This window comes from Populus euphratica, unplaced genomic scaffold, assembly GCF_000495115.2.
Source record: "Populus euphratica unplaced genomic scaffold, PopEup_1.0 scaffold43.1, whole genome shotgun sequence".
Taxonomy (NCBI): Eukaryota; Viridiplantae; Streptophyta; class Magnoliopsida; order Malpighiales; family Salicaceae; genus Populus; species Populus euphratica.
This window is the reverse complement of record NW_011499889.1, coordinates 1,305,004-1,321,666: the sequence shown is the minus strand read 5'-3', so window position 1 is coordinate 1,321,666 and position 16,663 is coordinate 1,305,004. Positions and strand designations below refer to the sequence as shown.

The following is a 16,663-nucleotide window of genomic DNA, read 5'->3' as shown; positions in this document are numbered from 1 at the left end:
TTTCATAAGAAATTTAAGTGTAAAAGTCTAGAAGTCTAATATAAAAAAAAATTAAAATTTGAAAGTATAGTAGATTGGTGAGAGATAAAACTTTTTAAAGAAAAGCAATGCATAAATTATTATAGGAATAATTAAGAAAAAAATCTTTTAGTTTACTTATATTTTAAAATTACATTTATTTTTTTAAAAATTACACTTTATACTGTAGAGTTAATTTATATGTTAATAATAATTTACATTCTCAAGCTCGCGTTTAAAAAAACAAAAATATTTAAAGAATTGTTATTATATTTTATTGAATGACTAAATAATCACTAAAATATTAATATTACAACTTTTTTATTAAACTAAAAATCCCTAGCCATGGTGACTAGCCTTTTCCTTTTCTTTTTTCTTCTTATTGTTCATTCTTTTCCATTTCAATCTCTAGCAAACCCACAATAGAAAATTGAAGCCATTATTTTTGGACGTGACTGAGTTATTGGTGGCGCCCTTTCCTGCCTTGGCTAATTTGATTTGCAAGACTGGCAAAGAAGATGAGTTGTTTGGCCACAAAATATGATCAATTGTTTTTTAAAATGACTGAAAAATAATTAATTTTGGTATGGTCGCCGTGGGTCATTTGAAACTATTAAGAGTTAATAGCAAGAATTGGTTTTTTAAATTCATCTTTGAAATAAATTATTAAGCACAATTTTACGAAAAAGCATAACTAGCCTCTCTAGAGGAAGCAAAGCTCCCACAAATTATAGGTTTAGGATGAAATAAATTTTAAGCCCTAGCCTGTATATGAGATAATAATTTGGTTTGTTGAGAAAAAAACTTGATGGATTGTTTACAAGAATAAATTTCAATTTAGATTACAGTTTTAAAGAGAAAAGTGAGAAAAAAAATAAATCAAATGAGTTAAAGGTAAAAAATACTTCAAACTAATGAGGCCAAAATAATATTTTTTTGTTCGAATTTTTAAATTAAAATTACAAAACCAATTAATTGTGAAACTCATTTGTGAATCCTGACGGGGCTAATGAAGAATTTAATGCTTCTATCCATTAAAATTTTTCAACTAAATTTCTCTTCTTCTATGGTTTTGTTTTTTATTCGAATGATTGTAACTCTGCATTTTTTAAATCAAGTGTCTCTATTTTATCTTTTTGTACTTTAAGTTTTGATTTTTAATATATATTTTTTATTTTATTGTATATATCCCAACTTGAGTAATAATAAAAATCATATAGTTGCATATTATTATTACATTTGGTTTCAAGCTTAGAAGGCAAATCTAAGGACTTAACTCGTAAAGAGGCAATAATTACCTCGTAAACAAGCATAATGTGGATTCTACACAAACCTGAAACCAAATAAGTTCACACAGACTTATCTCTTATAATTCCTAAACAAGAATTGTTCATATCGAAGTACATGAAATAATTATATTAACCGAATAATCAATTACAAGCCTATATATATTCTCATTAAACCTTAAACAATTATGTCCAAATGGTCATCAGTTCTTTTAAGTCTTACTTCAGCCAAAAAAAAAATATAGTTTACTCTGGTAATAAGCTATTTTGATTCATAATAATAATTATTAAAAAAAAAACAACCTAAGAATTTACTTAGGTTATTGGCCAAACTTACTTTTGGCAAGAAACTATTGCTAGTTCCCCATGATAAATCGTCATGATTTATTATCACGCGAACTAGTAAAGTTTCTTGCCAACAAGACCGAGAGAAAACATTATGTGGTCAAGGCAGTAAATAAAAACATGTAAATAAAATAGTAAAAATAAATAAACATATGAATTGTAAAGGAAACAATAAACCTAAGAAGATAAATTGAATAAAAGATAAATCATAAAGCTATAAGTAATTTCCAAAGAAAAATTCAAGAAAGTTGAAAAACATGAAATAAATTGCATTGAAATTGTGTATCGGGGCACGCCGAAGAATTATAAAAAACGTGTTCTTTAAACACTATTCTTCTGCCCTAGTTCTTGTCTAAAAAATAGGAACCTTGAACAAGAAAATCATTCATTAGATCATTCAGCCCATGAAGCGTTCTAGGCCCATTAAGCAATGCCCAAAACTTCGATCATCTTGATCCTTTATACCAGTTCCAATTATGTTATAAATCCTTTTATCAAGAAAATCATTACCATATTTCAACAGTACAGTGATATCACATATCCTTTTGTTTATCGGGGGTATCGACATGTTCTTTTAAAAAATTAACTATATAACCGAGAATTTAAGATAAATTATGTTTAAGCCCTTAAGTTTTTATTCAATTGCACTCCAGTCTCAAACCATAAATTATGTTTAATAATAGCTTTAGGAAAGAAAAGAAAATAAATTAATGAGTTTTTAAAATAAATTCCTAATAATGTGAGTCTCTGAGCAGAAAAAAAAATATTTTCATTAATAATAAAAAAATTCCAAATTGAGAGATTATAAGACTCTGCTAGATTTTGTTTATTAAATAATAACAATAATAATAATAGAGAGAGAGAGAGAGAGTCACGCGCGAGGCACGTGAGATAAAATCCACTGGTGGAAAATAACTTACAGCAGTAGGCGAGCAATTCCACTATTCGGCAATTCCATCCTCCGAGACGCAGGTAGACCTTTATTTCTTCCAAAAGCAGCCGTCAGCAGCAACAATGTTACGCCAAGCATCACGCCTACTGACTCGATCCATCGCCACCACTCAACAACCGATTAGGGTGATGGCGGCTCGACCCATGTCGACGGACTTGCCAGCCACACCCGTCGAGGACTCAGCATTTGTTGAATCATGGAAAAAAGTGGCACCAAACATTGATCCACCTAAGACTCCATCGGCTTTTATGAAGCCTCGTCCTCCTACTCCATCTACTATTCCTTCTAAGATCACTGTCAATTTTGTTCTTCCATATACATCAGAGCTCACCTCCAAGGAGGTTTGTTTTCTTCCTTTTATTTTCTAATGTAGGGTTTTACCTCTCTTTTTATGTGTGTGTATCAATCCACATGGGTTTTCTTTGGATTTGGAGATAATAGCATTTGATTTGAGTAATTTGTTTATCATTTTGATTTGGGATTTTCTTTTATCGAGCTGAAATTTATTTCCGTTGTTGTTTCCCTTGGGGTTTATTTAATTGAATTATTTTTTTAATTATGCGATCGATCTAAGATATTTGAGCAGTATAAATATTGTAGCTTAACTAAGACCGGATTTTTGTGTTAAGTAAATTAGTTTAAAGTTTGACGTACCGGTTGGTATTCGTTTGCGGGCGGGTATTTTGGCTTGAATTTCTTCTTTTTTTGATGCACACATTGGCTTGCATGTTAGAAGAGTTATAGCGTAAAATCCATGTTCTGCTTTCTTTGGTTTAGAGGTTTGAGTAGGGGGGGTTTTTTCTGTGTACCATCTTGTATCCTTGTCCGCTATATTCCTTTCTTTGACTTTTATTCTGGTTTTTTTTACATTTATGTGCCTTGCAGCACCTTCAATTTTCACTTTAACGATCTAAAAGGCTTATGAAATTAGAGTTGTTTGTTTGTGTTCACATTTGGTTTTGTGTTCACATTTGGTTTTAGGATCATCTTTTGTTCTGGATACGTTGCTGACAACAAGTAAACTGGGATGTCTTTTTCTTCACCCAGCTTTGAGTTTATTTTATGTTGAAACTACAAATGATGTTGGGTTAGTTTGGGGCAGCATTGGGTTGAAATCTTCATAGTTATGCTGATTGAGCAGTCACTGTCCATGCAGCCCCAATTCAATCAATTTGTTATTTAGTTTACTGATATTCTTGATTGAGACAAGTAAAGTATCTTGATGTTCTTTCTTGACCAGAATTTGGTACCTCTGGTACTAACTGGGGCAGTGCCCAACTTCTCTTTAAACTTCCCATTGAGTCCAACCTCTTATTTCTTCTCCTTGTCCAACTCCCTTTTCTTCTTCTATTGGTTTTTTGTTCTGTCCCTCAATCTAGTCTCTCCAGGTATAGAGTGCAAGCTTTGAAATGAACCATTTAGAGTTAAAATGAGTTGTTCCCTTTTCTACCACATGCACTTCAATATCGACTCCAGTAATTCATGATGAGGTTAATAACAGTAGCATTGGGGATAAAAAGGCGAATTGCCTAGTCAAGCGTGGTTTAACACATGACAGCGCATGATCAGTTGTCTATGTTTTTTGTCAGGCCCTTCTGCCATTTACCTCTAGGCTTTTGTATGTGTCTGAACTCCCTGTGATTCAGTCAGTGACTGCTTGTAATTTTGTGCATGTGCTTTCTAATTTCTCACCCACTGAAGTTGTTCTTACTATTAAGTTAGTCATTCACTTTAAGAAGAGAACGCAGGAGACGAAATAAAAATTTGATCGTGCTTCAATGTTAGAGGAGGGCAATTACAGTCAAAAATTTATAATCCAAATAAACCAAAGCCCTTTGATGTCCTTGTTGGAGTGTTTAAGTTGATCTTCTACATTTTCACACCCAGTCATAACCATTTTCTGTCTTTGTTTGAACCTTCTTATAGCATGATGTACTTCCCAGCAATTTGATTTCAGATGTTGTATGGAAAACAATCAGATGGCACATTGGTGCGCTTGCATCAGCATGTTAAGAGGATTGTTAATCTGCATGCTGTACCCTAGATATGGAATGGAGGGATTCCCAAACGTTTGTAGCTCATGCAAAGGCGTTTTTTCAATACATATACATTCATAATCATCATGCTTGTTGATGTGATGCAGGTTGACATGGTCATTATACCAGCAACAACTGGGCAAATGGGTGTTTTGCCAGGGCATGTACCTACTATTGCGGAACTGAAGCCTGGGGTCTTATCAGTCCATGAAGGAAATGATGTGAAAAAATATTTCCTAAGCAGTGGGTTTGTCTTTGTCCACGCGAACTCGGTTGCTGATATAGTCGTCGTTGAGGCTGTTCCAATTGACCACATTGATCAGAACTTGGTTCAAAAGGGGCTAGCAGATTTCACACAGAAGCTCAACTCAGCTACAACTGAGTTGGAGAAAGCTGAGGCACAGATTGGTATTGATGTTCACAGTGCTCTCAACTCTGCATTGGTAGGTTGATGGTCATTGTGGTCCTGTCTTCAGTTTTTCTCACAATTCGTCCCTGTCTGTTTGATCTTGTCTCTATAACTGATAAGCTCTGCCAAGATATGTTTTTTCTGTGATTTCCCGAGATCTAAATAAAGCCTTATAAACAAGAAGTCCCATGCTTTTTCCCTTCCTTCAAGACACCTCTCTGCTCAGGATGATGTTTCATTCCAACTGATATATCTGTTTCTTGAAACACAAATGGAATTGCTCTCTAGTTAATTGAGACTGTTGATTATACAGCCAGACCATTTGAATGACACTGTTTTGAATTCATTAGCGTCTTGCATGAATCCTGATCGTTAATGGTCATATGACAAAAGCATATGCATTGAAAATAACACAAATAATTAGAAGATTTGTTTGAGTGTTCTCGTGTTCTCCTTCATTTTGCATGCCGCTGCAGGCACTGAGCAGAGCTTCTCTTTTCTGATGTTGGTGATAACATTGAGACCCTCGATTGATAATGCGGTGATATTATACAACAACGGAAGTCCAGTGTAGAGTCCCAGATTTCTGAGATCTCACCTCCAAAACAAACAATTTTAGCTGAAACCTTTTAGTACTTGATCAAATCACGCAGCAGACCCCCCTTGTGTTATACGTTGATAGATAGAACAGAAAGCAAGTTACCAAGGACTGTCTCGCATCCTCCACATAAAGCTACCTAATACAATAATTATTGGATTTTTCCCTAGCCAAGCCTCGAGCCTTGTATTTTAGAACTTTTGCCACTCCACTCCATCTCAGCTGAATATTTTCCAAACCTATCAAACACAAGCTACCCTTGCGCTATTAGTTATTGAAGATAGATGTAGAGGTTCGTTCACGTAGAGTCCACACACAACCATTAAGTGGTTGACATAATCATAAACTTTATTAAACCTGTTGGGCACGCCTCCGAACAAATTTACACCTTACGATCACCATTCCATTTAATTAAATGCTGGCGTTGCCTGGCTCCATTATATAAGTAACTTGTACACAATTTTTATAATCAGACGGAAGAAACATGGAAGGTTGCGGAAATAATAGGAAAGCGGTGGCTTACCCACTATGAATACAGCCACGTGAAAGGGGAAAAAGGACTTGATTCATGAAAACTTTTCTCAAAGATTACAAATGTTAAGGTCCCAGCAATTGAACTTGCCTTTTTCCTTGTTAGAGCACTGACCAGTAGGACTTGTAGCACTCCTTTTGATCTCCGATTACGATGGCAGCGGCGGAATAAATATGAACTCTGTCTGCAATTCGATGTGGGACAAGCCGAAGGACCATGTCACCAGGGATTGGTTAGAAACATGCCTAGGGGGTTGTCATAATTTTGAGTGTTGTCTCCACGGACAACCACCCTCAAATGCTTGCTCCAACACGTCTTCCATTTGCTTAGCTGGTAAAATCTGTCAAGATGAGAGTTTGATGTATACAGGTGAGGCAAGCATCACAACAAATATCCACCATCGTCCACCATGCTTAAGTTTCTTACGGTGGGAAAACTTAAATAGATGAGATCTCTCAATGTGAGAGATAAGCATATGATCAGAATCTTCCCAAAGTGGAAACTAGATGAATATGGAAGTTCTGGCTATTGACCTGTGCTCATTAAGCAAAAGAATATATCTGCCATCTGAAAGTGAGGGGTAAATGAATCTAAAAGAGGACAAGAAAGGACACTGCGGTTCCATAGAAGACCAGTAAATCTCTGTTCAACATGGACTGATAAAGCAAACAAACAATATCCTTCAAACAGAAACATTACCTCAAGACTGCCAAGCACAGCTGCCGGTACTTCAACCAAATCCTTCAAATTTCTCTCTGGCAGAATCACTCTCTTGATGCCATAGCGGTGTGCTGCCAATATCTGCAAGAGAACAATTTAAGAAAATGCACCTCTGATATAAGCATGCCACACATCAGAGATGCTGAGCGCCTAAGCAGATGGTGTTCCTCACAAACTAATGATTATAGTCCATAATTTTTAAAACTGATACCATGTGTCCATTAATCAAATATGCCATAATATGCAGGCTAAAAGCTATCAAATTAAACATGCATATATGACATAACAAGCGCAAGATTTCAGTTACATCCCCAGCCAACTACAAAACTTTCCAGTCACCACACTCCATTTTAAAACAAGATTTGAATTTCTTAAGAAATGTTACAGAATTTGGCATGAGACTATCAATCAGCATTCCCAACGGCTTAGCCAGGTAGCTGTCAATGAACAGAGAATAAGTTTTGGGTGGTCCTAATAATTTCAATGGAACAGACCATTATTTGCCAATTATAGGAAGAAGATCAAGCATAAAACTAAAACCTAAATTAGAAGTCACAATACAATACACAAACACGATATGTATGAAAACACAATAACAGCACATGTGTTTGCATTTGCAGCAAGAACAGATAAGACCACATAAAACTGCAAAAATGTTCACGTTTCCAACAAGCACACAAGTCAAGATGTTTCACAGGTCAACAAAAGTATATTAAGGTCTTAATTATAATTCAAAAAGAGCAACCAGTCAAGTGGCATGAGAACTCCATTTATTAAGCTTTAAATGGAATAAAGAAGCAAAAAATGTTGTTTGTTGTGGTATATGGTTCAACTTGAAGGGGAAAAAAATAAAGAAAGAACCGGTAGTGCTCAGGGTTAAACCAATAGCTCTATCATGCCACACCACAGTTAGGATCCTCTTTTTTAATGGATAAAAATAACAAGACCAGCTAATCAAGAGACTATACCTTATCCTTGATACCGCCAACAGGAAGTACAAGGCCCCTCAAAGTCATCTCCCCAGTCATAGCTGTATCTGCTCTTACTCTTTTCTGGCTAAACAGTGAAACCAGAGCTGTTACCAATGTCACACCAGCTGAGGGTCCATCCTTCGGTACTGCACCAGCAGGGAAATGTATATGAACATCTCGAGCCTTAAGGAAATTGGTTTCATTAGCAGCTGCCAACTTAAGATCAGTTGCCCTTGCTCGTACCTACATCATAGAAGACTCAATAACACAAGTGTCTCGAGAGAAAAAAAAATCTATTAATAAAAAACAGGATTATTTTCTGCATAACATCTCATTTTTAACGTGATTTATTTCCAATCATGCATTTCAAACAGAGAAAGATGCTACACCCCTGAATGTAGGGCAAATAAGCATTTCATAGGTGATTTAAAAGCAATTTAAAGCTTGGCCTTCATCAATAGTGATGATTATTCATTTCATAATCCTAAAAAGAATGAACTGATGATCGGGAAAATTTTGAATTACCCATGTCAGTGCTATTTGTGCTGATTCTTTAATTACATCACCAAGTTGTCCAGTAAGATGTAATTCACCCTTTCCAGCCGTTGCTGTAGCCTCCACAAACTGAACCTCTCCACCAAAGGCAGTCCAGACAAGCCCAACTGATATCCCTGGGGATGCAACACGCTCTGCAGCTTCTTTGTCATCAAAACGTGGAGGCTGCATCAAAGTAAAAGATCCTCAGAAGTGGTCAAATTTACAACAGACCTTACCGCCTGCATTATGTAATTGGGAAAACCATTGTACTTGGTCAATACAAAATTTAGCTTCAGACCACACAATGCATGGGAAGGCATAGCAACAGTGAGGAAATATGAGATCATGCTATAATTCAAAATCTGACACATAATGGAAGGTTGAGCAAGCTGAACTTCCTCAATGCATGACAAAACAAACAACATGATGCCAGCAGTGTAGCTGTCATGCATGACTTTTGGCACATGCCAATTCTATCAAAGTAACTGAAATGCCCAAACCACAATAATACTCAGCATTCTCAATTTGGAAAAACGAACCACCAAAGCATAACCAAATGTCAACGTGTTTTTTAAGATCATCCAAGCGAGCAAACCCATGAATAATCAATGTAAAGAACATCTTCACAGTTAGGTTCCAGCAAGAAAAGATTAACACCCTTATGTACAATAGTAAACCAACTGGATCTAATTGCTAAGCAGATGGTTATCAAGCTCACACCCATTAAAATAAACTTGAATGATGTATTAAAGATCAGAAGCATTCAAACATAAAGCATCCAGTTGAAAATCAAGAAACGATGAAAAGAATTATTACCCCAAGTACTTTCTCCAGCATAGGCTCATCCACAACCAAAGGTGAGGCGATGCTGAATGTGTTTGATATCTCATGACTGTTTTCATTCATTGGTATAACTTCCATTTCCACTTCAGCTCCCTCAGCGAGTCTGTTATCCAGCAATGGTGAAGCAAGCTGATGAATATCTTTGCTCAACGGGACAGCTTGTTCTTGCTCCACAACTCTCACAGCTGCAGCACGAGCCAAGGCAGCCAAGTTCCTCTCCAAATTGCGTACACCTGCCTCCCTTGTGTATCTCTGAATGACAAGTTTCACCATACCCTACAATATGTTGGAAAGGCTATCAGGATGTATATTCATTGACAACTTATGTGCAGAATATTACAGAATATGCAATATCTTGTCCATAAAATTTCTCACCAAGTCCTATCATCTTCTTTTTTTCTCATTTTCTTCATAATTCTAAAGAGGGAAGATATTGATGGCATGGATTCACATTAGTTTGGGAAGAAGCTATCAGGTGGTCATATGTGAGACCAGATAATTTCAAAAGTATTATGTTAGCCAGATGGTGATGCTGAATTCAACTCATCTCCATCCCAAACAAGATGGAGCAACTGCACAGATCCCATCCCACTTTCAGTGAGTTGTCATGATTCTAAATCTGCATTTTTCACTTCAAACCTTTGTCTGCCTCTCCTTCTAATCACTCAAATACTTCATTCTTATCACAATTACCATAGCATCCCAGCATTCATAGATCACTATTGGACGAATTATTTCAGCGAAATAAAATGCAAAAAGTGGATAAAGAATTTAGAAAGATAGAAATGCAATGATTGGATGATATCCTTTGATAGATAATAAATAACCACATCGTTCCACGCATTTGATGACTAATGAAGTAACTGGTTGACAACTTTCAACAATAAATATTAATGAAGGAAAAATTGGAGCACTTCCATAGATGACCTTCAAATAAAAAATTGTTCGCTCCAATATGAAATGCTTAACTATTGAATTGTGTGATAATAAGAAATAATAAATTTCATCTCACAAACAAGCATTATTCTGCAATTGTGAAGGAAAGAGATGTCCTTAAGCATGAAATTGATAACAAGAAATTAAGATGGTATCCTTGTAAATTATTAACATCGGTCAAGCAATAAATTCACTACCTCTGGAATTTGAAGGAACTCAGAGCTCAGCCCATGTTGATCCAAAACTCTTGGAATCAAATACTGCATTGCTATTCTAAGCTTTTCTTCAGCTGTGTATCCAGGCAGCTCAATGACTTCCATCCTGTCCAAGAGCGGTGGAGGAATAGGCTGCATCCTATTTGCAGTTGTCACAAAAATCACCTTTGAAAGGTCAAATGGAACATTCAGATAGCTACGGACCTTAAGTTAAGGTAGAACCATTCCGACATACTTATCATGAGAGAGATGTTATTTTACTCAGAGTTTAGATTTAATGCCATCAATCAAATCTAAATTTCAACACCTCCAAATGAACTTCATGCCTTTAAATTTCTCCTGGTCCTATAAAAAGAAAAATAAATAGAATTTGCATCATTAACATTAGTGATGAAAACTTTAGATTTATATAGGGATGCAATCATGCCCAGTGAGACAAAACCAAGATTCAGTGAAAGACATCTCGCAGCCAAAAAAAGGATACTGATCGTTGAATGTGTTATTCTGTTCAGGATCAAGAACCTCCAGCAGAGCTGCAGCTGGATCCCCACGCACATCAGAACCTGTCTTGTCAATCTCATCCAGCAGCATCACAGGATTGCAAACACCCACTCTCTTAAGCCAAAAATACCAGGAAAGTAACGTAAAATCATTCACTAACTTGGTCACATGATCTTTGTTTGCAAAGAGGAATTTGGTTCATAACTTCAAAATTCAACTCTTGTGCAACAAAAAAATCAATTGCAGGATGGTAAGCAACTGAATGATCTAATTTACACCCAAGTTCTATGCTGCCTCATGTGAGAGATCATGTTCAGAAGGAGATAAAACACTAAAACGGGAACATGAATACAGAAGGTCACAATTATCAACTTGCTGTATTATCCTAACTAAAAATAACTCTAAAGAAAAACTGCAAGAGAGGGGACAAAGCTCAAATTAAGTAAATCGACATAGTTCCTGGAGTCAGGACACACACTGTACATAAATAGATGCATAATTCCATGGTTAAGCATGAAAATTAATTGAGCCTTCTTCAGTTTAGATCATTTGTCTATTCAAAATCCATCAGCATCACATTCTTGGCACGAATCAGGGCATATGAACTGGGCCAATGGCTGCATTACTGATCAAAGCAACCCTGATTTTTTTTTCCTTCTACGGATAAATCTATCTGTATAAATTAAAGACCAGTTGGAAAGCGCGTTTCATTTCCTCTACATGTCATCAATCACTAAAGAAAGGACAATAATCTCCCCCTAATCACACCAATCTAAAAGAACAAACTTCAGATTTTTGCATTCCTTGTGACCGAATTTAAGGTGCCCATATGTTGTATGATGAGAGAACTATTTCAATCAAAAAGAACTTTTTGATATCTTTTTGATTGGAATTAAAGCAACTAGGCCTTCTCCTCTGGAAGTAAGGCAAATCTTTTATGCGTGAGATTTCAGTCATAAATAGATAGCGATTAATGACAACTAGTTTGTGTGAGATAGCTATATGGAAGTTACAGGGGCATAAAAATCTGATGCCCTAGCATAATAGAAAACTTCCAGCTACCCCACTTGGAAATTATTTTCCTAATGAAAATGCATTCTGGAGGCTTGTGTCCCAAAAAGGATATTGACAAGAGACAGCAAAGATTGGAAAAATATAATCCACCAAAACACGCTCTACCTTTATTCCATCTATAAGACGCCCAGGCATGCTTCCGATGTATGTTCTCCTGTGCCCTCTAATATCAGCCTCATCCTTAATGCCACCAAGGGATATTCGAACAAATTTTCTGCCCAAGGCAGCAGCAATAGACGAAGCCAGAGATGTCTTTCCAACACCTGGTGGGCCAACAAAGCACAAAACTGGACCTCTTGCCTCTGGTTTAAGCTGCAGTCGAAACAAATAAAACCAGACTAAAATCCAATTGAAATTTAAAATTTTAAAGGCACTCAAGGAAACAACATTTAAATATGTCAACCTTGCGAACAGCTAGATATTCAATAATACGTTGCTTGATTTTGACTAGACCATAGTGGTCATTATCAAGACGTTCTTTTGCAGCTTTTAGATCCAATTCATGTTCTTCACTCACTGTCTGCCAGGGCAGGTCAGCAAGAAGCTCCAAGTAAACACGTGAACTATTATATCCAGGTTGCTGAGGTTGCATTTTCTTAAGCCTCCTGAAACACAGAGAAAAAAAAAGTGTAAATATAGAAGAGGATGAACAGAAAATTCAAGACTCCAGAATACAAAATCCAGGTCTTGCATTAGAACACTTCTGAGCAGGAAAGACTCTAATTCAAATGAAGTCTAAATCTTTCCAGAGGAAATGCATGTAAAACACAGGAACCACAAAATTTGATGATTGCAAGTATCATATTGAAAATAAATCTAATTAGGATAAGGACCTCTTTCGGCACTATGATATTCCATTGAGATATTAGAAATGCAGCAGCCCAATGGATCTGCAAGAATGATCCACCTAGCCTCTATGTATGAGTAACACTAAAGCTTTGGTAGTCCAACCAGCATCAAAAAACATTGATTCAGATTTCAGAGTATAGCTTGGTGTCAGGGTTTGCACAGTCGTTACCACACTAAATGTGTTGGAATGTCTGTAGGTGTTTTCTCAGATGTACATGTTGACATTTAAGTTTTCTAACACAATCAAGTCTTCATAAAAATTGTCTTGGACTTCAGAGATTTCTAAACGGAGTCATCTACATATGAAACTGATACATTTCTAAACGGAGTCATCTACATATGAAACTGATAACATTTCTCCACACAAACTTTCCAAAGTAATGATATTTTAACACTGCATCAACATGTGGTTTTAGTAAAATCCTTGGCTAGAGAAGAATCAACTACTTTTATTGCCACATTAAATCCAGCAATCAAAAGATTGTGATCCAAAAACACATACCTCAACTCCCTTTGGGCATGCTTCCAGATATTTGAAGGCATTCCTCCACTTTGCATCTTCCTTTCTAGGGCAGCTACATCATCCTCATCATCATCATTGTCACCAAGCTCCTCTTTTATAGCCCTCATCTAGAACATATATCAAATGGATTAGCTCAAAAATTAAAACAATTAAATTATCTAGCTGAGATTTAAAAAAGAATGTTCTACAAGCAAATAATTTACTGAATAGCTGCAGCCATGCACTTTAAAAAAAAACAAAAACAAAAACAGCATAAAAGAAGAAGCAAACTAAGGCCTAACAGAAACAGCCCCAACCAAGTCACCAAGGAGGCAATCACACAGACCAGGAGGATAGGTCATCCACTGAGTCTCCAAAGCAGCCTGCTGAGAACCCATCTTAGCAAGGAAATCAGCCACACTTCTAAATATTAAGCATGAGACACAGCCTGATAGCACTTCGCATCTTTGTCTATAAACATTGGTCCATTACATACAAAACTAACATGAAAAGTTCCACATCAGCTACACCAGTTGATGTCAATTTAATACCCAAAAGAGACCCTTCCATTAAGGAGCCTTTCAGGCCCCTTCAATCACAAAATAACTTTGGGGAATCTTGCAAGTATAAACTGCTACATTGAATAATGAACTTGCCCCTTCAATCACAAAATAACTTTGGGGAATCTTGCAAGTATAAACTGTTACATTGAATAATGGACTTAAAAGATGAAAATATAGTGTAGTTAACACAGTAGAACAACTAGACTTCCACTTTTATCTTTATTTAAAAAAAAACACTTCAAATTAAATCCAAATGACAGGACTTGTAGATTTCCTGAACCTCCATCCCCCACAGGAAAAAAAAATGCTTATCACTGATAGCAGCATGAATCCTCCTAAGAAGCTCTGCTAATTGGTTAAGACATAGCTTGCATCTACAATAGCTTACATCTGACAAAATTTAAATTGCACGATTGAAACCAGAAAACAAGGCTCTCATTTCCATAGTAGATGCTTCAAATATGCTACAGTACCTGCATATAGTACCCTGCATATTATACTAACTAAGAAGAAAAGCTAACCTGCTGACGCAGAAGGAACTCTTTCTGTGATTTTGACAATTGTCCTTCAACCTTTTGCGTGATCTTCTCTGCCACACGTATTGACTGTCACAAATAAACATTAAAACATGACTTTTTGAAGGCTGGAGGGATAATCAAGAACACTTCATGTAAAAGCATTGGATGTTTATCAGAGGATGAACTGATTACCTGTAAATGTCGATCAACCAGCTCAGTAGCTTTTGACAGTCTTACTTTTAGATCAACTGAATCCAACATAGATAGCTGCTCTTCAAAACTTATCTCGAAGCTAGCAACAAATATATCTGCTAATTTGTGAACAGGAACTGTCTCCAGAAGGACTTTTGTCCTCCCACCAGTCTTTTGTTTCTAAATGCAGAAAATGAAACAACAATCAGTGACAGAATAACAATACAAACACGAAAAACAATATGAAGAAGCTAATTCTTTTCAAGTAATAAAAGAATCAACCCTCTTGAATGAGACACATTAATTTTACTGATTAATTTGCCAACGATCATACCTTACCATGACAAGGTTCACATATAAACAGGGGGGTGCATTGCATCTCATAATTTAATCCCCAAATATCACAACAGAAAAATTACCTGCTCAAGAACAGAAATCAGCTCCATTGCAGTTGCTTTGAACTGGCGAGACAGTGCTATAAAATCAGGATCTTGGTCCACTTGCTCCAGCTCTAACAAAATATCAAGAGAGAGGAAATAATTCAGCACACTGATCAACGACACTACATAGAACACATTAGTGCTATATAACTCAGTATCAATGCATGCGGGAAACATAGAAATTAATTCAAAACATACCAGCATTTGTCATTTCAAGTGGAGATATCCGTGCAGTATAATAAGTCCCTCTCGTAACAAGTTCATTGAGGTTGAATCTGCACAAGCCTTCAAGAACAACTATATACGTCACCCTCCCACTAGGTTTCTCCACTCCTCTAGAAAGATGCAAAGCACGAGCCGCCACTCCCCTAAAAGGAACTCACCAACCGTTGTCGCTACTTTAACTTAAAATTTAAAAACAGCAAAAACAATGAACTTGAATTTGGAATTAAAGTATAAACCTATTATGCCAGTGAAAAACTTCCTGTTGGTGTTTCCCATCAAGCTTGACATTATCCGACGAGGTACTGGCTTGAGTTTTCGAGCTTCTCTCGCTGGAATCACTACCAACACCTAAACAAATCATATTTCCCTTCAATTTATATATAACAAAAAATAAGTCAAACGCTACCAAAAAGAGAGATTAGAAACACAAAAGGATCACTAGTTTTGCCTTGGGATAACGTTGGGCCCACAGATGCTGTCTCCGACGAGGAAGCAGCAGCAGCAGCATCCCTGACTGGCAAAATACCAATCAACCCCTTCTCTTCTCTCTGCCAAAGCTCTTGCTCTACCAATTTCACACTAGAATTCATCGAAAACAATCAATTTATAACAATATAAATAAATAATCACGCAATTCATCACGAAGAAAAATCGAATAATTTATAAAATTCCGAATATATAGAAACTTGAATCCATAAGTGTAGTTCTAAATTAGAGAGAGAGAGAGAGAGAATCAAATAAAAGAAAATGAGTACCTGCTGGGAGAAGTACAGCGAATGCGAATTATGGCGCCAGGTAAAAGAACCTTGTTTCTAAACGGAAGGATCGCTAACCGACTAGGTAACTCCACCGATTCAGCCATTTTTTTTCGTAACTCAAATTACAGAAGAGAAAAGGAGAGAGGGGGGGACAACAATCAGTTTTCAAGGGAGAGGATTTTTGTTTATAAAGAGATAGTTTCGTTAAAATAGAGATAGAAGGACGAGACAGATAATATATTAGCAAAAAAGAATATGGAAATAGGGCGGGCTGGCGGGCGAGGGAGTTTGGTGAGAGGTGGTGATCAGTCAAGAGGTCAACCAATGAAAATATCCACGCGCGTTTCTCTTCTCAATCTCGTTTTTGCTCTCTGCATGTAAAAGCTACCATGTGAATTTTGTTATGGATTTTCTTTTACTTTTAATTTATTTTTTTATTTATTTTCTCTCAGTTTTATGTAACATTTTTATTTTGGGTATATATCTATTTATTATTCGGATGTGTAAGAGGCCTCCTAACATGGAATGTTCCGATTATGTTTTAATTCTCACATGAATTATTTAAAAAACAAATGTGATTTGCATGCGCCCCTCCGGTTTTTATGCTAATTCTAGCTTTATCATGTTTTGGAAACATATTTGA

General features: G+C 36.3%; 2 protein-coding genes across 3 annotated transcripts; one reads left to right on the top strand and one right to left on the bottom strand.

The window, feature by feature from the left end:
• Nucleotides 1–2,564: 2,564 nt before the first annotated feature.
• LOC105130968 (ATP synthase subunit delta', mitochondrial-like) lies at nt 2,565–5,376 on the top strand. Its single transcript, XM_011033706.1, has 2 exons — nt 2,565–2,942; nt 4,745–5,376. The coding sequence occupies exons 1-2, from the start codon at nt 2,664–2,666 to the stop codon at nt 5,087–5,089; spliced, it is 624 nt and encodes a 207-aa protein (XP_011032008.1). The 5' UTR covers nt 2,565–2,663; the 3' UTR covers nt 5,090–5,376.
• Nucleotides 5,377–5,974: 598 nt separating this feature from the next.
• LOC105130967 (lon protease homolog 2, peroxisomal-like) lies at nt 5,975–16,362 on the bottom strand. 2 transcript variants are annotated; one of them, XM_011033705.1, is made up of 17 exons: nt 16,018–16,362; nt 15,711–15,841; nt 15,499–15,629; nt 15,236–15,405; nt 15,017–15,108; nt 14,598–14,777; nt 14,409–14,492; nt 13,325–13,452; nt 12,377–12,578; nt 12,079–12,285; nt 10,883–11,013; nt 10,381–10,594; nt 9,221–9,523; nt 8,393–8,587; nt 7,865–8,110; nt 6,876–6,977; nt 5,975–6,516 (listed from the first exon to the last, which is right to left on the bottom strand). In XM_011033705.1, the coding sequence occupies exons 2-17, from the start codon at nt 15,768–15,770 to the stop codon at nt 6,433–6,435; spliced, it is 2,529 nt and encodes an 842-aa protein (XP_011032007.1). In that variant the 5' UTR covers nt 15,771–15,841; nt 16,018–16,362; the 3' UTR covers nt 5,975–6,432. The 2 variants fall into 2 exon arrangements, with proteins under 2 accessions (XP_011032007.1, XP_011032006.1); XM_011033704.1 differs by having other exon boundaries at nt 15,499–15,610.
• Nucleotides 16,363–16,663: the final 301 nt, after the last annotated feature.

Coding starts and splice junctions, on each gene's coding strand:
- LOC105130968 (XM_011033706.1), top strand. CDS start 2,664: ATGTTACGCCAAGCATCACGCCTACTGACTCGATCCATCGCCACCACT. Junction 2,943..4,744: donor CAGAGCTCACCTCCAAGGAG/GTTTGTTTTCTT, acceptor GATGTGATGCAG/GTTGACATGGTCATTATACC.
- LOC105130967 (XM_011033704.1), bottom strand. CDS start 16,124: ATGGCTGAATCGGTGGAGTTACCTAGTCGGTTAGCGATCCTTCCGTTT. Junction 15,611..15,710: donor GGGCCCAACGTTATCCCAAG/GCAAAACTAGTG, acceptor TGATTTGTTTAG/GTGTTGGTAGTGATTCCAGC. Junction 6,978..7,864: donor TTGGCGGTATCAAGGATAAG/GTATAGTCTCTT, acceptor GTTCTCTTGCAG/ATATTGGCAGCACACCGCTA.